This window comes from Pan paniscus, chromosome 6, assembly GCF_029289425.2.
Source record: "Pan paniscus chromosome 6, NHGRI_mPanPan1-v2.0_pri, whole genome shotgun sequence".
Taxonomy (NCBI): domain Eukaryota; kingdom Metazoa; phylum Chordata; class Mammalia; order Primates; family Hominidae; genus Pan; species Pan paniscus.
In genome coordinates this window covers 157,812,292-157,833,193 of record NC_073255.2, presented here as the reverse complement: position 1 = coordinate 157,833,193, position 20,902 = coordinate 157,812,292, and the positions used below count along the sequence as shown (strand labels likewise).

Here is a 20,902-nt window from a genome sequence, read left to right as displayed (position 1 = left end):
CAATAACTGAAAGCCAGTTTTCCTTCTACCTTTACACACACATTACTTTTCAGAGTTCTAGAATATTTAAAAACCTATAACATCACATATTATGGATACTTGCTCCTATTCAAAGAATCTGCAGGTAATTGAGCATCCTTTAATGGAACTTCCTTTCCAATAATAGTGTGAACACAGACGTCTGTTATTTGAGCATACCTCTTTCATTGTCAAAATTTAATCTCAAGGGAAATCAGAAAAAATATTCATATTTAAGTTCCAAGACCACTAATGCAATGAAAACACTCCACTGCTTTTTGTACCTACAATTATACTAATAATAAATATTGAGCTATTACGTGCTTGGTGCTGGATTAAATGGAGGATATATGAAGAATGGAAGAGAATCATTGCCTTCATAGGAATTAGAATTTAGCTGACAAATCAAGATTTATATATGATTTTTAATATAATAAGGGATAAAAATATAGTCTAGATGTCACAAATAAGCAGAAAAGAGTCAGAAGTTGTACATAAAAAAGTAACACTGGTAGACACGAAGGAGGTATGAATTAGACAGTGAAGACGGATTGTATTCAAATAGAAGGAAAAAAGGAATCACAATAAAAAATGTAGAGACAGAAAGACAAACAGTATGCTTAGAGAAAAACAAAGTATGATGTAGCGTGTAATATGTATATAAAGCACAGTGAGCAAGAATGTTAGGTTGAGGGGGTAGTGTTAGGGTGAGATAAAGACCTTTCTTTTTCATACCATACACCTTGCCCTAACTCACTTCACCTCTGCATTTAAGGATTGTTTCATTTTATTAAATATATTATTGATAAAGTTCACTACATACGAAAATGTTAAAAATAATGACAAGACTTTCAATACTAGATAGCTCAGAAAAGGCACTAGAACCTAAAGGGTTAATAACTCTAAAAACCAAATTCATAGTTAAAATAAACAAAGACAGAAAAGCCTTAACCACTTGTGGTAGGCATCTTTATAAGACGGCTTCCAATCATTCTTACTTCCTCATATGTAAAAGAGATTATGACCTGATTAATATTATAAGCAATTATTAGGCAATGAGCATTATTTTTCTTCTATTTACTACTGCTGTACTAAATCAAATTAGAAGTTGGAAAGTCCCATTGACCACAAGAATTAACTTAAGCTATAAAGCACTAGGATATTTAAACAATATTAAACAGCCATAATAAGAGCTGTGAACTTGCCTGAAATCCATCATGTGCATTCCCTCAACCTACATGATTCTGAACGGTTACAGCACCTCTTCTAGCTGATCACCATGTTGTCCCCACAGGCATCAAGCAAAGCAAGGATGTAAGTTACCTCACCCTTCCACAAACATCTGCTTTCATAAGACTGATTTACAATAGTAAAGAGGGTACTGATCCAATTGAGAGATTTTCCATTAGCCACAGATTCCTAAAACAGGGCTAAGCACAGAGTCTAATTATTTCTTTTTTTCCCAGTTAATGTCAACAAGTGCTATAAACAAAGTTTCCTTGCCCTATAACCCCAAATCATATTCTACAACCCCAAATCATAACAGCTTTAAGTTTAAACTCCTATAATTTTTCTAGCCTCTTTAAAGACAAAGGATATTCTACCAACATTACTTGTTAACACACTCATGATCATAGCAAATTTAAGTCATACTTGGCCCCTCTGCACAAAACAAACAAAAAATCCTTCATCCTATAATATTTGCATAGAGTTGTAATCTTTGACTCTTTCTTTTTTGACTCTCTGGTTTTCTAATATTCACATTTAAAGTGTATCACTAATGGACCCAAAAAAAACTAAATACAGCTTTTTTAAAGTCTCTACATGATCTACTGCTTCCAATACAATCAATTTATAAAATTTAGATGTCTAGCTTGCCCTATCGGAAGAGGCAATCAAGTCTGTTACATTCTAAGTTGAAATAGACAGCAGTAAGTTAAATTTCTAACCATGAAAAGGTCTAGTAATAGCGAGTAAGGAGGGTAAATTGGGGAAGAAGAAGAAACCATGATAGCAAAGTATTTCTCAGATAACAGGTCATGAAAATGATTCTTTATATCTCTAAATTAGATTTAAACTAGATGAAAATGTGACCCATTGTTATGCTGAAAGAAATACTTGAGAGGCCTTAGCATATAACTCTGTCTAATCATCTTCCTGAAAGACAATAAGGACAGGACAGAAATCAAAAGGTCAAACTCACATATTTCCTTAATTAGAGTATCAGATGAAAACTCTCAAATTTATAGGTAAAATGTGCATCTGAAATATAACCATCTCAGGAACAGGCCAGGATATAAAAAAAGAAGCAAGTTCAAGGGTATTGAGCACTGCAAGAGACTGCTAAAATCATTCAAGCATTAACTAAAAGCTCAAATTTACGTATAAATCAACTTTATTAGGTATTGCAATCCAATACATCCTTATGACAGTGACATCTGGCTGAGAAACACAAATAAGTATTTAACAACTATTTATGAGTATCATGCTTCTAGAACAAAACTATTTTAACAGGATAGATTTTGTGTGTGTTAGTCAAATTTCACTAAAACGGCTACTAAAATAAACTGTCAGTTTCTTCTACCGGAACCCTAAAACAAATTTCTTCATTGATAATATGTTGATAATATGTAGTTTGGTTTATTCCTTAATAAATGAGGTGACCAGTGCAGTGACGGTCACAGGAAAAAAAATGTTTACTACTGGTTTAAAAGTAAATAAAATATTTCAATGAAAAAATACAACGAAATGCAACGCCATATAAAACACTGAGGGATAAAAATCAAACATAATTGCATACTATGGTGATGTACCATAAATTCTGTAAAAGTAATACATGCTTATTTAAAATTCCTATAATATAATGTTTAAGCAAAGGCAGACATACACAAAATCTCTTTTAAGGTCTATATTCCACGCCTCTGTTTAAAGTCCTTCACTGGCTTCCCACCGCTTTAGACTAAGAATCACTCTCCTCCTAGACTGGCTCGCAATGCCCCCATGCATTAGCTCCTGCCTGCTTCCTTTCATGCTGCTCCTTTCCCATTACAGACCACAGACCAACCACCCCGGCCTCTCTCTTGGTTCAACTTGCCAAGTCTTTTCCACTCCAAACTTTGCCCTTGGTATACCACGTGCATGAAACATTCTTTCCTTAGCTTTTCCAACAGGTGGTTCTTTCTTATTTTCCAAGTACCACCTCAAACGTCATCTCCTTAGACTACATTCTTAACAGCCTTCGCCAGTTATTCAATTGTCTCTCCCTTTCTCCCCCTTCCTCTCTTTCTACAATGTTTATTTCCTCCTGTGTACTTATCGAAATCTAAAATAGTCTTTATTTAATAGTTTGCCAGGCCAGGTGTGGTGGCTCACGCCTGTAATCCCAGCACTTTGGGAGGCCGAGATGGGCGGATCACCTGAGGTCAGGAGTTCAAGACAGCCTGGCCAACATGGTGAAACACCATCTCTACTAAAAATACAAAAATTAGCCAGATGTGGCGGTGCATGCCTGTAATCCCAGCTACTGGCTGTGGCATGAGAATCACTTAAACCCGGGAGGTGGAGGTTGCAGTGAGCTGAGATCACACCATTGCACTCCAGCTTAGGCAAAAAGAGTGAAACTCCGTCTCAAAACAAACAAACAAACCAAACATTTTGCCTAAGCACTGTCTGTGTCATTACTGCCCACCTACTACCTGTGACTGTTCATAGCTGGAGCTCTATAAACACTTGCTGAATGAATGAAAGTCATACTCTCCCACTATATAAAGTTGTACAAATACAAGTATACCACTGTTTTTTGGGTAAAATATCTCAAAACAGAATTTACTGTAGTTTTACACTTACATTATGTCCCATCCACTCTCCTTTAAAGCAGACTAGCAGTCTCAGTTCTCAAATGTAAATTTTATAGGAATGTCATTTTTATTATTTATCAACTTTCATTTGGATGTTTACTATTGTTATTTCAGGGAGGATAACTAATTTGACAGGGTAACTCCATTTAGTGACCTCCCAATTGAACAAGTCAATAATTACCTTATATTTGACTATAATTACATATAAGGGTAATACGGTAAATTTCTTACCCTCAGGCATAAAGTACCCAAATATTACAAGATGCTGTGTTGATATGTGCTACACAAAGCACAAGTTTTCCAGGAAGGTACATAATTGTTTTTGATATTTTGGTAATTATTTATTCATAAGCGAAGCTAGTGTTTTACTTATATTTGTAGTATCAAATTAGTAAGAGTTTTCCTCTTAAATATACCATCTGAAAATTTACTTAGTATGTAGGTATTGTAAAAATCATGAAGGCATGAAAGAGATGATTAAGGTTTGGAAGACACTGGATTATAGATTACCTTGAAAACCTTTGTCCTTCTCTTCATTGTTCACTTAATCTACTATGTCAGGCTCTTGGGGTACAGAATGACCAAAAACTTCACCTACCCTCAGACCCCCTGGTCAGGAGAGCTAATATTTTTGATTTTATTAAAAAAAAAAAAAAAATGGCCGGGTACGGTGGCTCATGCCTGTTTTCCCAGCACTTTGGGAGGCTGAGGTGGGTGGATCACCTGAGGTCAGGAGTTTGCGACCAGCCTGGCCAACATGGTGAAACCCCGTCTCTACTAAATATACAAAAATTAGCTGGGGATGGTGGTGCACGCCTATAATCCCAGCTACTTAGGAGGCTGAGGGAAGAGAACTGCTTGAACCCGGGAGGCGGAGGTTGTAGTGAGCCAAGATTGCGCCATTGCACTCCAGCCTGGGCGCAAGAGCAAAACTCCGTCACAAAAAAAAAAAAAAAAAAAAAAAAAAATTGTTTGGGGAACATGTTAACTGGAGGCCTATTACTTTGAATAGTAATGTTCACTTCGCTGTTTAATAAATGTTTTGTCATTAAAGGGGAGGCTCTTTAATTAAAAATAGGAAGAAAAAGTATTATAAAGTTGAAGATATTTTTAGTTAAAATGCTCAAAACATACATATTACTTATTACGATAAGTTTTTATTGTAAAAAAAAATTCCTTTTACTGAATGCTCATCTGCAAATCCTGTTTTACAAGAACTTTCAAAATGACCTTATATATCAGAAAAGGAAATCTATCCAAATTGAAGACAGTAACAAAATTATGAGAGTAATTTAGTAAGAGGGAAACCAAAAAGATTGCAGCAAAGAAAAGGATCATAAGACTGTGTGTTTTCTCTCTCAAAGTGATGCTATAAAGGAAATTAAACTCACCTGAATTATATTACTTCTTGAAGTCACACCTTGAAAAGAAGTAGCTATTTGTATACTGCAGTCTATCCTAGTCTGTCCATCAAAACTGAACCAATCTCAGCATACTCCAGTATCCTGGGAGAAACTGCTTCCCAACGAAAATATATCTCCACCAACAATAACACCATTAAACTCTCTCACCAAGACTCCTAACTTGGGAGTCATATTAGTGCTTTTTCTTCTCTATTAACATATTCAGGTGATTTTTGTTCAACAAATATTTATTGAAGAATAGCTATGCTAGGTTCTGAAGACACTAAAATAAAAATACATAGTTCCTAACATTTATACTAGGGAAGACAAACACAAATGCAAAGGTAAATATATAATTACAATGTTATTTGATCAATAATAACATCACGTGAATAAGAGTGATTTGGAGGCTGACATGTCTGAGGATAGGATAAAGCACAAACTGCTAATTATCTGCATAGTTTCTATTCTCCCCTTCTTTCTGACAGAACCTCACATATCTGGGGTGGCCATGTAGCTACAGGGAGCCAATAAGATATAAGATGGCAGTAGGTAAGATTTTCAGGAAGACTCTTTCAAAGAGCTGACTAAACTACAAAATGTGCCCTTCTGAGTAATCCCCTACTGCAAGGCTTCTTCCTGCCCAGAATGGATGGTGGAACAGATTAGAAGCAGCCTGGGACACTGATCGTGTTGGGGTGGGATCGCATTGGAGGAGTCTGGTCTGCCTCCTCCAACAGGTATTTTACATGAGAGAAAAATAAATGCATTTGTAAAAACCACTCTTATATGCCTTTCCTGTTATAAGCTATCAAATCTCTTCTCCTAGATATAAATGATACAAATATGAAGGTTATCAAGAGTATGTTAATAAAGAGGCATGTGTAGGATTATGAAGGATAGGGAAAAGTTTACCAAGCAAACAGGAAAAAGAAAGTCATCCCAGTCGGGAAGAGTCATGCATACACAGTATGTTCACCATGGATCGGGCACATGGATGGTGGTGAGGGACAGAGGACAACAAAGAGATGCAGTTAGAGATCTGGCAGAAACCAAATCAAGAACTTTCTACACGTAATGATAAAACAAGTCAGTAGCAAAATGCTTAAGAATTTCAGGCCAGGCGCAGTGGTTCAAACCTGTGATCCCAGCACTTTGGGAGGCCAAAGCCTCCCACTTGAGCCCAGGAGTTCAAGACCAACCCTGAGGGCAACATAGGGAGCCCTCATCTCTACAAAAAATACAAAAATTAGCCAGGCATAGTGGCAAGTGTCTGTAGCACCAGCATCTGGGAGGCTTGAGCCTGGGAGGCGGAGGCTGCAGTGACCTCAGATTGTGCCACTGCACTCCAGCCTGGCTAACAGAAAGCAAGCGTCTGCCTCAAAAAAAAAAAAAAAAAAAAAAAAAAAAAAAAAAAAAAAATTAAACAAGGAGAAAGCATGCTTCAATGTGTATTTTAGGAAAACTGTGATAAATCAAACGCAGAAAAACCATTTAGAAAAGCTACTATAGTTGTTTGGGTGAGAGATGAAGAGTACTTGAGGGGATAGACACTAGAAAATGAGATAAGGGAATTTTCCAGAGTGAATGACAATGTTCTATACCTTGATTGGGGTACTGGTTACAAGAATATATACATCTGTCAAAATATGAATTGTACACTTAGGACATGTACATATATTGTCTATAATTACATTTTTTGTTTAAGTACTTGAACTACAGCAATGGTGAAGAAGGGACAGTTAGAGGCATTTATAAAGTAAAATGAACAACACATGGTGATTAATTAAATGTGAGGAAGTTAGTGACAAGGAGTATAGGGTGACTTTCGGTGCCCTAATCTGAATGACTACAAGGTCAGTGGTTCATGTGAGATTTAGAAACAAAAAGTTGGTGATGGGGCAGGGGAGGGTAGTTAGAGAAGAAAAAGGAGATGCTTTGAGTTTTAAATTTCAAAACACTGAGTTCTAGGGCCTGGGAATAGTCAGCTAAGATTAAAAGACTCAAATAAACAGCTTGGGCTTCAGGAATAATTAACGTATAATTGTTAACACTAAGAGAACACATGGAATTGCAATAGAGGAGTGTTTCTCAACTTGGGTGGTGTGCAAAGGTTGGGGATAAAACTTGCATTTGAAAGAACAGGTCTTTACGCTGTGGAATTTGTTCTTCCTGGCCCTCTTGGCAGGTAGAAGAGGGGAAGACAATCACCTTCATGTGAGAACCACTTGAAGAGTAAGAAACCATGTAGGTCAAGGATAGAACCCTGAGGAACACCATCATTATGAGCTGTACCCAAGAAGGAGACTAAGAAAGGCCACAAAGGTGGGAGCATCTAGAGCAGGCAGTCACATGGTAATACAAGGTCAAGAATGGCAAGACAAAACGAATGGCAATTAGCATTAAATTTACCAATAGGGTCAGTTAAAAAGAATTGAAGCTGTCTGATGAATTTAGCAATAAAGAATTCATTAAATGAAGTTATAGAGGATTAGTAAATAGAACCCCAATTGCCATAAATTTAGGAATAAATCGAAGGTAAGGGAGTGTCAAAGAGTCTGAATGAGAAATTAAGGAAGACTACACTAGCTAAAGCAGAGTCACGGTCACGACAGGATTTATATTAGATTGCCTGAGTTCTTCTTAAATATGAGGAAGACCTGAGCATGTTTAAATGCTGTGGTATAGAAGCCAATAGAAAGAAAAGAGGCTAAAGATGAAAAAGAGAAGGCATAAGTGTTGAAGCAAAGATGCAGCAAGTAAAAACATGCCCTAAGGCAGCAACAATGTGGAAGGTACCTGTAAGAAAAGAGGTCAAGAGCTCAACCAGTCTCTTGATTGAATAGGAAAGGGCTGATAAAATAGGAGGAAATGAAGTGTAGACGCAAGAAGTATCAGAGGCAGGGCAATTCCAAGTGATGATCAGGTTCAGTCTGTGGCGACTGAAGTGGATTAGCATTTACAAAAGCCAAAGAAGTAGATGACTAGGTAGTATAAGATGATTGCAACAGAGAACTGTGAACCGGGTGCCAGTTTTTCAATCTGAGCCTCACCTAGAAGCCATTAAATTATAGTGATAAGAGGTAGAGGGTAACTGAGATGATTATCACTAAGTCTGAAAGAGAAGGGATTTTTTATATTAAGGATATAATGTTCACCTGAAATAGGATTAAAGTATTTAAAAAGAAAGGCAGGGAAGGAGAAAGGGAAAAAGAAAAAAAATAATAAAAAGGAAGAGGGTAGAGCAAAGGAGGGGGCAGAAAAGAAAGGGTGGGGGAAGAAAAAGAAGAAAAGACAAAAAGAAGCCTCAGAGATACTAGGAGAGTGAGAAACAGCAGCTTCCACTTGGCAGAGTTGAAAGGGAAGCAGTGGCTTCAGGAAAATAGAAAATTCCAGTTCAGGAAATGAGATGGACTGAGTTCTTAAAGAAGGAGCAAATCCTACTATCTGCCCAACTAATAGCATTGTATGTATTCTAATGCAAACCCTCCAGTAAGGTATAAATTAATATTGCTTTTTTACAGCAGGAAACTGTGGTTCAAGATTAAATAACTTTTCCAAAGTCATGGTGTCAGTGAAATGGCTGAGCTAGGGTTTGAACTCACATCTGCATGGATCCATTATGGACACTTGCTTTCTGTTATATTTCTTATGCTTTATTAAATTTACTACCTCGCCTTTATTACTTCACTCTTTAGCCTTGGAATCTATCCCTTCTCAATTAATTTCTGAATTTGTACTTTCCTTCTGTTTATGCCATTATCTCTGAGTGAAATGCTTTCCCCTCAATACAATACCTAATTCAGGACCTTGACTTTCTAAACAAACTCTGTTCAAAACTCTTCCTATACCCTCTAAGAAATCAGTAAGTAACTCTGCATGACTTACTTCACTGTTTTTCAGTAGACACCCCTTAATATTCAACTGGTTAATGTTTATTACATGTTTCTGTACGGATTCTCCACTTTAGTTTGCAGGTATGTCTGCCCCACAACAGTAGTTTACAGACACCTTGAGGACAAGAGCCATTTCTAGTATTACTTTTTTTTTTTTTTTAAGACAGAGTCGCTCTCTGTCGCCCAGGCTGGAGTGCAGTGGTGCGATCTCTGCTCACTGCAAGCTCCGCCTCCCGGGTTCCTGCCATTCTCCTGCCTCGGCCTCCCGAGTAGCTGGAACTACAGGCACCCGCCACCAGGCCCGGCTAATATTTTTGTATTTTTAGTAGAGATGGGGTTTCACCATGTTAGCCAGGATGGTCGCGATCTCCTGATCTCGTGATCTGCTCTCCTCGGCCTCCCAAAGTGCTGGGATTACAGGCGTGAGCCACTGCGCCCGGCCTAGTATTTACTTTTTATTCCTCCATTAGACCCAGGTACAGCTCCCTTTTTTCAGGCACAGAGTGGATGAACAGTGTGGTTTTTAAATAAGAGATGAATACACACACACACACATATTTAAAAAGCATATATTTATATTTTTTCTAAATACACAAAGTATCTTTAGTAAAGGTCTAACAAGCAATAAAACAACAAAATAATAAACAAAACAAAGAATAGAACCAAAGAGCTATATGAATTAAAAAGCAGGCAGTCTCTAAATAAGAACTGATACATACAGTCATTGAATATGAGGAAGAATGTTACTAAACAAATTAGTCTAGATTCAAATGTAAATGCCTTTTTCTAAGTTTATAGACATAATTAAAGACTGAAACAATTAAGACCTTTTTTTTTGGTTTTTATTCCACAGTAAATCAAGCTACAGCCTATTCTACCTATCTTTAGGCAGTGTCTTTTATGAAATTTTTTTCAGAATAACTCTATGAACAAAAGAGCCCAGGTTATTAGCACCATTAAAATGTGTGTACTACATAAAAACAACTAGACATTTTCCATGGCTCTACATGACACGTTTTCAAGTTTGTGGTATAAGCATTTACAATTCACACCATATGTGGTGTTCACCTTTTATCTTGTGTTCTGCTCACCAATGACATTTTACTTACACGTACTTGTTCAGTAATAAATCTGTACCCAGGAAAGACAACATATGTATGAAATCTATACACTGAAGTTAGCCAAAAGTGAGCATGTGTTTTCTGCTTTAATTTACTTTAATGCAAAAACAGAAATGACTATTTCTCAAAGTGTATATTTTAGGAGATGTTTCAAATGAAAAAGAGCACCATAATTGCATCAATATGAGAAATAGTGAATATTCTATCTATCTTCTTGGTGTTTTCAATCTTTTAGAAGTGCTGCTGCAAAAAAAGAATCTTGTTTAAAGTTTGTCCTCTTGTATTGCTTAAACAACTGACACAGCTGTTACATACGATCTTTTAACATCACTCACATAAACACTGATTCAAATGATTCTTCTTCATTTTAATCAGACTACCAAGAACTCTTGTCAAAGCAGTCTTCTTAGGTGTATTTTACCACAGAAACAATCTCAAAATGATGTATAAGGCAAGTAAACACACTACCTTAAGAAGACAAGGATTAGTAAAATAAAGTTAAACATTAATTCTTGTTTAAAAAATATCTAACATCAGAAACCACCTTACCGCCGTATAGACTTGCTAAAATGTACAGTTCTCACCACATTAACTAACCACTCTGACTTTTCCACAAAGAAACCATAAAATGGACACTGAAATGTCAAATTAGATGTGATCAAGAGAGCAATACTGCAGTTTTAGTTGCTTCTTCCTACTACATTTAAGCCAATAAAATTTAAGATATAATCTGTTATTCAAGTACTTATGGCACAGTATGCACATTACTTTTACTTACCAAGTCATATATCTGGTTTGCCAACTGAACCTTCTCATCTGCATCTTCCAAAGCTTTATAGTAGTCCTGAATGAAAACATTTTCATTTCAAAAATAAATTAATCATTTTAAAATATTCATATGCAGGACATATAACTGCATTTTCATTATCATATCTTGTTATCACAGTCATCCTACCTTAGTAATAAAAAACCTGTTAGAGGCCAGGGGCAGTGGCTCACGCCTGTAATCCCTTTTGGAGGCCAAGGAGGACGGATGACTTGAGGTCAGGAGTTTGGGACCAGCCTGGCCAACATGACGAAACCTCATCTCTACTAAAAATACAAAAATTAGCCAGGCATGGTAGTGGGCGCCTGTAATCCCAGCTACTCAGGAGGTTGAGGCACAAGAATTGCTTGAACCGGGAGCCAGAGGTTGCAGTGAGCCGAGATTGGGCCACTGCACTCCAGCTTGGACAACAAAGCGAGACTCTGTCTCAAAAAAACAAAAAACAAAACAAAACAAAAACCTGTTAGAAATAGGGTGGGGATGGTAAAGGATTAGAAACTATGCACAATGGCCAAGAGTAAAAGGGAGATGTTCAGAATTTCTAGAAAGGATATAATTAAAAGTAAATGCCATTGTAAGTCTAGAAAAAGCTATATGAGTTAATGAACAGGATTTAAAATAAAAAGTTAACTAAAATTGATCTAACTTGTAAAGTACATTTGCATTCCATTAAAAAAGTTTTTGTTAAAGTTCAGCTATCGAAAGGATTCTGATCTGCATTCCCCATTTTCCAGTTGTTCTACAACTCCCACTTTAAATTAGGTATATATTCATAAAACTCAATCTGTATTTTAGATTTTGCCTCAACTTATTAATTTTTTTTTTTTAAAAAGAGGGGGAAAGAAGATGATACTATGAATTTCCATGGACTACTAGACTTTTCAGGGTATACTTAAGGTGCACTCCACAGGTTAAAGAGATGATTAGTGACTCTGGGATGTGGATATATCATGTCTTTACTCACAAACACATGTCCCTCCAGGTATCTTCCAAGCTAGGACCACTTCTGTTATAGATTATGATTTTTTTTTTCCTAACAGAAACAATCTTCCCTCCATGTGGTAGAATAAATAACATATCATAACATAACTACTCAATTTGTAGTTTCCAAATTTCTTCCTTAGTGGACCCTTTTTTTTTTGAGACGGAGTCTCACTCTGTCACTCTGTTGCCCAGGCTGTAGTGCAGTGGCGCGATCTAGGCTCACTGCAACCTCCACCTCCTGGGTTCAAGTGATTCTCCTGTCTCAGTCTCTCGAGTAGCTGGGATCACAGGTGCCCACCACCACGCCCAGCTAATTTTTGTATTTTTAGTAGAGACGAGGTTTCACCAGGTTGGCCAGGCTGGTCTCGAACTCCTGACCTCAGGTGATCCACCCACCTCAGCCTCTCAAAGTGCTAGGATTATGGGTGTGAACCACCACGCCAGGCCTCTTAGTTGATCCTTGAACAATTCTATGAACATTGGAAGGCATTATTATTCAGAAATATTAAGATTTAATGTCACACAGCTAAATAGCAGAATCATGACCAAACTCAAGTCTTTTAAGTTATTTTTCCAATGTATCCATCCCTAAATGAACTCAATCATACTTGCAAAGCAAACTTTGAGATGTACGTGTATACTCATTCAATTCTGGAAGACAGCTATAACCACTATAAAACTAACAAAACCTCAAAGAATTCTATGTTTCCAGACCAATTCGTGTGCAAATTTAGAGTTTAAACTAGAAGGCTTTCTTAAATTCCTTCTAACTTTTAAGAATTCGTTCTTCTGTGGGTCCACTAATTTAATATATAAAATATATTAGCAGACCTAGCAATATATAAAATATTCTTCAAGGTCTGCTCATGTTTATTTACCTAGTTTGTGGCCAAAACTGGAATACGGTACTCTATCTCAACTAGAATAAAACAAACTAATAGAAGAAAATGTAACTTTTAAATGGTCTGTCACTTTCTAATACTCAGTAATTATTGAAACAATATTTTTAATTACCAAAACGCTTTAATGACTAAAAATCCCTATCTGAAGCTCTAAACCACAATAAATTATTTATATTCTAAAGAGTCATTGATAATATTCCCTCATTTTGATATCCAGACCACTATTTAATTTTGAAATATCTTTTTCAGAGGGTCCCAATATTTCTTGATAAATTATCCAAAAGTGTTGCACATACTTTTTTGATGGATGCCATTTGCTCTTCCCTCCACTCAGGTTTATTTTTCTTTGCATTCATAAAGAATTCACTGACTCTTTGTTCTAGTTGATCCATTGCATCTATGACATAATAAAAAAAATTCATATTAAATGACCAAATTCATATACTAAATATACATGGTTTGATTTAGGGAGGGAAAAAATCTGACAATACACACTCTTTCACCCTGCCAGTAACTTAAATATGTTATGCTTTGATTGTGTAAATATATAATGCCTCAATTATCTTCCTTTAAAAAGTTACAATTTTCCTTATTGACAGATTATTTTTGTTTTTGTTATTTCAAAATTTTTTCCAATAGCCAAAGTAGATAGGCTCTATACTATAATTTTTGAGCAATAAAGCCTTTAGGTCAAAAGCTAATGGTATTAAATCAGACAAATGTACCAAAACACAATTAAAACACCATTAGATAATCCTCACATTTCTTTTAACAAGAAAAAGTGATAAAAATATTTGGTATATGGCATTAAACATCTCATCATGTCATATCCCAACTGAAAGTAGTAGGTACAATCATTTAAACATTAATTCTAGGTAAGTTTTCCCCAAATTATATGCCAAGACTAATCATCTCATTGGATGTCTGCTAAAAAAAAAAGGAAAAATTCATAAAAAAGATTCTGTTGTTATGTAAGGTGAGAAAAATCTTTTCATAATATACTTCTTTTGGAGATTTTCAGTCCACAATAGCCTTTTAAAGACTCTATGAAGTCCTATGGTTAATTTTTTAGAAGTAAGTTCCTTTGTTTAAATAAGCATTTCTGAATTTATTTGGCACACTGTTCTGTTAATCCATAATACCTATTAACTTTAGAAAATTCTAGTTACTGTAAAGAAATGCACGTTTAAAAAGCCTGTAATATGTATAATGTAAGCCCAAATTACAAGAGAATTTAAAATTTTAAACAATAAAATATAAAAATAATTTAAAGTAAGTTACCCTTTATTTAATGCCTACTTTGTAACAGATACTAGAAATTCTAATCCATGTGTAACATTTTAAATCCTTGGATGATTCTCTTTTTATAGACAATGTAAGCCCCTCACAAGTGATAATACAGTCAGAGTCAATGAGTAAATTAGTAAAGCCCTAAAACAAACTCAGATCTGACATCAATGTCTGTGCTCAGTCCTGCAGAGAACACTACTTCAGCAAATCTTCAGCATTTCAACTACACTAAAATTAAAATGAATTTGTGAGATAGCTGGAGAACCACACACACAATTCATACTTCATATCACAATCCACTGAACAGAAGGTGGCTTCCATGCCACCACTTTCTATTACGTGCCACCTGAAACTTACCGGAAAAATATACTCATAAACAAAGGGTATAGAAGTGGGTGTGTGGTCATGGGCAGAGAAGCCAGGAGCAGTGAAAAGGACAGGTTCTTAGCTGCAGCAAGTGGTCCCTGAGCCACCTATTTATAGTCGTTGCTCTAAGAAAGAGCAAAGTTAATTTGGGGAAAAAGTCCCAGAGACTACCAAGCTATCACTGAAAGAAAAAGAAATGTTCATTAACTGCTAAAATTTTTAGTACAGCACATAAGAAACTTTACAGTGAAATCTAATTTCTGTCACTCATTTTAACCAAGAAAATGACGATTCTGTTACAATTTAAAATGTATCTTATAATGTGTAACTAAGTTTTCAAAATTTGACATTTGCCAGGGTCTCTAAAGAGCTATATATAACCTCTGCTTCTGTGCTTTCCACTCTTGAAAAACTGTGAATAGGATGAACTTTAAAATAAGTATAAATGCTGAAATCTAAGTTCGATACGAAAAGGCTCAAGACAACATCTCAACATTTATTATGCTGACGTCCATTGAAACATAGATAACTATGTCAATGACGGTAGAGAAATATTTTTTGCACAATCCCACATTCTAGAAAGGAATACACGTGTCCCAATGCCTCCTGCTCTTGCAAAAGCCAGGAAAAAGTAGCATGGGAGGGAAGGAGAAGGTGAGATTCAGGGCTGCCAGTTCTTTTTGACAACTCCTTATGCACTAGCGGAGTGAGCCAGAGGACAGTGAAAGAGCATTAGGCGCTAGCAGTGATGACAAGCAAGTCTGGCACTGAACGCGCGCAGCGAACAGGAGTAGTAGACGCGCCGACTTACTCTGCACCTGCAGGTCCATCTCGCGCATTTCCGTGAAGCGGTCCCGCAGATCCATAGGAAGCTGCTCAATCACTGTCAAAGGGAGAGTCCGTCAGAGGGGCGGGGCCAACGGCGAAATACGCGCTTACGTCACTGCGCGCGTGCGTCAGGGGGGTCGAGGGGGCCGGCAGCCCACAACGAGGCTGCCAGTTACCGTGAGAAAGAAACATCCCCCGCCGCCCCCTCCCTCCCGCCATCTCGCTGCCCGTCCACTCGCGCTCTTGCCCGCCCGCACGTCCCACTGGCGGCCGCCGCCAGCGCCGCGCACTCACTTTCCAGATAGTCTTCTAGGTACAACATCGCGGCCCTTAGAGCTGAGGGAACAAGGGGGTCCAGGGGTTTATTTGTGTCACTCGCTGTCGCCGGAGTTTTGTCCCTTCCAATATGGCGCCTCCGCTAGCAGCACCCGCTCGACTCCGGCAAAAAAAAAAAAAAAGAAAAAAAAAAAACCACTTTGGCGCCTGACGGCGCTTGCCTCACTGCCGCCCGGAGCTGCTATTGGTTGGTTGAAGCAATGACGTAGCCCGGCCGGTGTTCGCCCCCGTGCCTCTGTGGGAAATGTAGTTTTCTTCCTCCTCAGCGAGGGTTGGCGCGCTGGTGGCTCCCCTCGCAGAAACTACGAATACCGGGCGCCATTGCAAACAGTGCGTAACAGAATCCGAAATGCGGTGCCTCTGTTTATTTGTTGATTTTTGCACAGAGAATGGCGGGAGTTGTATGCGCCTGCATAACACAACTAGGAACAACTTTTCACCTGTTCTTTGATGTGATTCCATGCCCCGGCGTTTGTGAGTTATGGGTTTCAAGAAGTGCCAGGCAAATAGCAAAGGTTCTAAACACTAGAATAATCAGCAAAGTTCGGGGAATTTGGATTGCTTAAAATAGAACTCTCTACTGGAATTTATCCTCATTATTCACTCTAAAATATAAAAGAGACACCTGGTTGGCTTACATGTAATTTTAAAATAGTTTATACTGAGACTATGGTGTGAATATACATTTCCCAGATTAAAAGATGCACAAATAGTGTCAGTAGCCACTTATATATTCTAGTTTGCGGTCCATCTAATCGTCATTATAATGTAATTGATCTATACATACAATCTGCATCCGCAAATAATAATAATAATCTTCATCATCACAGTGAGCAGCCATGAATTACGGATGGAGCCTTGATTTCGAATAGGCTGTTAATAACAGTAACTTTATGTTGAGTAAATAGTCCATATTCGAGGTTGGTTGTCTTCGGCGTTCTTTAGTTTTTACTTTTCGACCTCTCCCAGCAAATGTTTTCCTGTGATATATTTAGTACGTCCCTACTCAGTTTCTTTTTAAATTGTTTTCTATTAAAAACTCTTGCACTCAATAAATGCTAGATATTGTTATTTTCCACTCTTCTTAACTCTTCGATTTTCTGGGGAAATTGTCATTAGTTCATAATTTATTGTTCATTTTCTATTTTTCAAATTGCAGTTGAAACTGTGTGTGTGTGTTTCTTGCTTTCCTTCTCCATTACATACTCTTGTACTCAAGGTTTTCACTGCTCTTAAGCAGGAAACTTTCCTGTCGTGAATGATGAATCATGATGAATCTCAACGGAACCTTACTTCGATCCTAATAAGAATTAGAATTTTATAGTTTCTAGTTAATTTTTTCATTACTTCCATCGAAAATCAAGTACTTTCGATCTTTTTCTCCCTTCTTTTTTTCCTCCTTTCTTCGTTTCCCATCCTTCCTTCTTCTGGCTGCTTTTAACATCTCTTTGACATCTTTTTGCAGTTTTGCAGTGATCTAAGTCTGAATTCCTTCCTTATTCCCTTTTCTTTCCTTAAATTTTTAAAATTATGCTTAGGATTTGAGGGGATTCCCGAATTTCAGGATTGGTGCCCTGCAACAATTCTAGAAAATTCTCAGCGTTTGTCTTTTCAGTATTGCTTATTTCTCATTTTTTCCATTAAGACTTTCTCTCTTTATTCTCTTATTTATCTTAATCTTTCTTTTATATGTTTTATTTTAGAATTTTCATAATTTTTCAGGTTTGGAAGTTCTATTCGGTTCTCTTTTCAAGACATCTTCTAATTTCTTATACAAATTATTTAGTCTGTATCTTGTTTCTGTTAAACCTAATATTGAAACATTTATGGGCCTTTTAGTGCTATTTCTTCAGAAATGGACACTTTTGCTCATGGTGCCTTTCTCCTGTTGGGTTGCGATTTTGGACTCTCAATTCCTGTTTCTGGGATTATAAGCATAAGGATTCTTTGAGCTGGAGTTGAAATTGAGTTTTCATGGAGAGCATTAGAATTTGCTTGTCAATTTGTTTGGAGACATCATAAACCCCTAGGACCAGATTAAATTGTCCACTTGAGGTTTATTGTACTGCACAGATAGATTGAATTTGGGCCTCTATCCCAAATGGATTGTTACAGATTCTCAGATGAGAATTTTTTTTTCTTTCTTTACTGGGCTCCAAGGCCAAGACAGACATGTTTCATTACTGGCCTATTCTGTGCATGAGGCTTATATGTCATTTACCCTTACATGGAGAGTATAGTCCATTGGGGCCCCAGATTTTTGTCTGCTGTAAGACTCTTCCTTTTGAACTGATACTTGGGTTTATCTTCTGACCCTGGCATGCTGCACAGCTATTAAAGTAAGAGCTCTAGGTGTCCAGAACTTGACAGATAGTCTCTGAACAAAAGCCTACTTTGGCTTGCACTTATTTCTCAGGATATTTTCATTTTCCTTCTTTTTCCCCTTTTATATTCCTTCTGAAAATTCCTTAATTTCCTACTAGTTCATCAGTGTATTTTTTTAAATCTAGCACTTTTAGTTGTTTTTGCCAGGTGGCTCTTTCAGAGTAGCTAAAATGGTATGCTATCATAAATAGAAGTACATCATTTCAGTGTAAACTGAGCTTCCTCAGGGAGTGTTCCATATTAAGGGAAATGAGATAATAAATCGTTCCCAATTCAGTCAGTATAAATACACACTCCACAGAAACCAAAAATAAAACTTACACACTGTATATTTTAGTTAAATAATGTAACTCTTATTGTTGGAACATGTATCAGCTGAGCTGCAACAATTATGTTTGCATAGGCTCGTGATAACTTCTTACATAATTAGGTCAGTATGGTAGATACCATTTTTGAGTGGCTGCCTACTTAAAACCAATACTGCATTTCCAGGGAGTGCCCCTCATATGGATTGATCATGTCTGTATCAAAACTCATTAATTTATCAGGGATTGACCAAAGCTGGACCTATCAGATGCATTTTCTTATGATTTGAAATTGGGAATGAAAAGACACAGAGACTGGCAACCTTACAGAAGTACAGGACAGTAAATACATGGCCCACAAACTCCTGCTGGTGAGAGCCCCCAGAGAGGCTCTACTTTTTCCCTTGCCTTTCCCCTCTTTGTCAGTTTCTCTAACGCTAGTTGTATAAACTTGAGAAAGTAATTTTAACACTCTGTGCCTTTGTTTCCTGATCTGTCAATGGGAAATAGAAACAGTAGCAGAATCATAGGAGTGTGGGTTGAAGTATTTTCTATGCAAAACACTTATATTAATGCCATATGAATGTTATGATTCAATAAACTTCAGCTGCTATTACCATGATTATTAATATCACATGTGTCCTCCTAAGTTACTCTTATTGCAGATATTCCTTTTTGCTGCTGTTAGTTCCACCTTGTGCCCCTGCTTCTCTTAAGGTTGGACATCACCAGAACTCTAGGATTATCTCACCTACAGGTGTGATTCTGCCACTGTCATACTAAATTCAAGGGAGAAATCAAGCCAGGAAGGCTGTGTAAGACTACTGCAGTTGGCTGGGCACGGTGGCTCATGCCTGTAATCCCAGCACTTTGGGAGGCCAAGGCAGGCAGATCACAAGGTCAGGAGATCGAGACCATCCTGGCTAACACGGTGAAACCCCGTCTCTACTAAAAGTACAAAAAATTAGCTGGGCATGGTGGTGGGTACCTATAGTACCAGCTACTCTGGAGGCTGAGGCAGGAGAATGGCGTGAACCTGGGAGGCGGAGTTTGCAGTGAGCCGAGATCGCACCACTGCGCTACAGCCTGGACAACAAAGCCAGGCTCTTGTCTTAAAAAAAAAAAAAAAAAAAAAAAGACTACTGCAGTTAAGGCTACTAGGTAAATAAAAATAGAAGGAATTAAAATTTAGGGATAAGATTGAAAAGTAGATACAGAATATGACCGTTTACCAGAGTCTAAGACAAGGGGAAATTTAAATCCCTCACATAGCATGTTTCTCGAGGAACCCTTGCTTGAAGTCTTAAGGTTCTAACACTTCCCTATCTTACAAAGAAAATTACCATCTTGAAACCTATTAAAACTTTGAAGTGAAATTTTTTAAACTTTGCACCAAGCAGTGTGCATCATCCCTGTGATGTGGAAAGAAAGAAGAGTAAAATGCTGTCATGACGTAAACCGACTTTTACATCTTTGAAAGTCATCGAGTCACTCACTGGATTGGTTATAAGCAGCATCAATATGATGGTAGTCTTCCCTTTACACACCTGTGGATGTTTTCAGCCTTTCCCCCCTCCCCTAATACCTACTAAAGAAACCTCTTTATGAAAGTTCTAATTTCCTGGGCTGGCTGCCCAGGTGGTGGAGAATCTGGAGTAAAAGAGGAGGTTGGTGGTGGAGAATCTGGAGTAAAAGAGGAGAGAGAGGAAGAAGGCAAGTGTCTAATGGGAGGATAGTTAAGGAGGTTTTGCCAAGGGGACTTCTCTCTATGCGTTCAGTGGATGGTAGAGGGACAATACTGAGATAGATGGTGGGTTACTGGATACAAAGCCATCACAAAACCATTCCCTCAAAACAAATAGAAATTCTGGATGAAATGTAAGGATAACACTTAAAACAGAGAATGAAATCTGCAGGTACCAGAAATAAGAGCAAACTCAAAGTTGGTGTAGAGAATAAGAGCTTAAGCTGAAAGAACTTGAGAGTTTATGGGCTTTAATTGTTGGGTTCTGACTGTGTAAAGATATCACAAGCCTCAGGTACTGTGCTTGCAGGGAGCTAACGCTAACCATCTTCTAATAAACCAGTAATCATGAAGGGTTACTCCTATGCAGTTGCCTGGGGAAACAACAATAAAGCTTTCTGACCATCCACCTGAGATCATGGGTGAAAAGGCAACCCAGAGGAATTTAGACCTCAAACTTGTACCATGCATGGTGTGGAATCCAAATTCAGACTCCACACAAGGTGCAGAGACCCTTTAAACAAGACAGTAAAAATTGGTCTGGTCTGGCAAAAGATGAGGGGCCCCCCAGAGAGGCAAATACAATAATATATAATAATATCCTTTAGGGATGTTCCTCGTCCTAGGACACAGAGAGGAGC

At 37.5% G+C, this 20,902-nt stretch overlaps 1 protein-coding gene across 4 annotated transcripts in view; it reads right to left on the bottom strand.

The window, feature by feature from the left end:
• The window catches only part of ING3 (inhibitor of growth family member 3), a 32,407-nt gene extending 12,329 nt beyond the window's left edge, over positions 1–20,078 (bottom strand). Inside the window, exons 1-5 of one of the 4 annotated variants that reach the window (XM_034964886.3) lie at positions 15,786–20,078; positions 15,475–15,546; positions 13,304–13,404; positions 11,074–11,139; positions 9,486–10,535 (exon numbers count right to left, since the gene is read on the bottom strand). In XM_034964886.3, coding sequence (XP_034820777.1) covers positions 10,527–10,535; positions 11,074–11,139; positions 13,304–13,404; positions 15,475–15,546; positions 15,786–15,813 — 276 coding nt within the window. In that variant the 5' untranslated portion in view covers positions 15,814–20,078 and the 3' untranslated portion in view covers positions 9,486–10,526. Of the gene's footprint in view, positions 1–9,485; positions 10,539–11,073; positions 11,140–13,303; positions 13,405–15,474; positions 15,547–15,785 lie in introns of those variants that run through there. The other 3 variants (XM_008960706.4, XR_004672610.3, XM_003808641.5) reach the window with 3 other exon arrangements.
• Between the last annotated feature and the right edge of the window lie 824 nt (positions 20,079–20,902).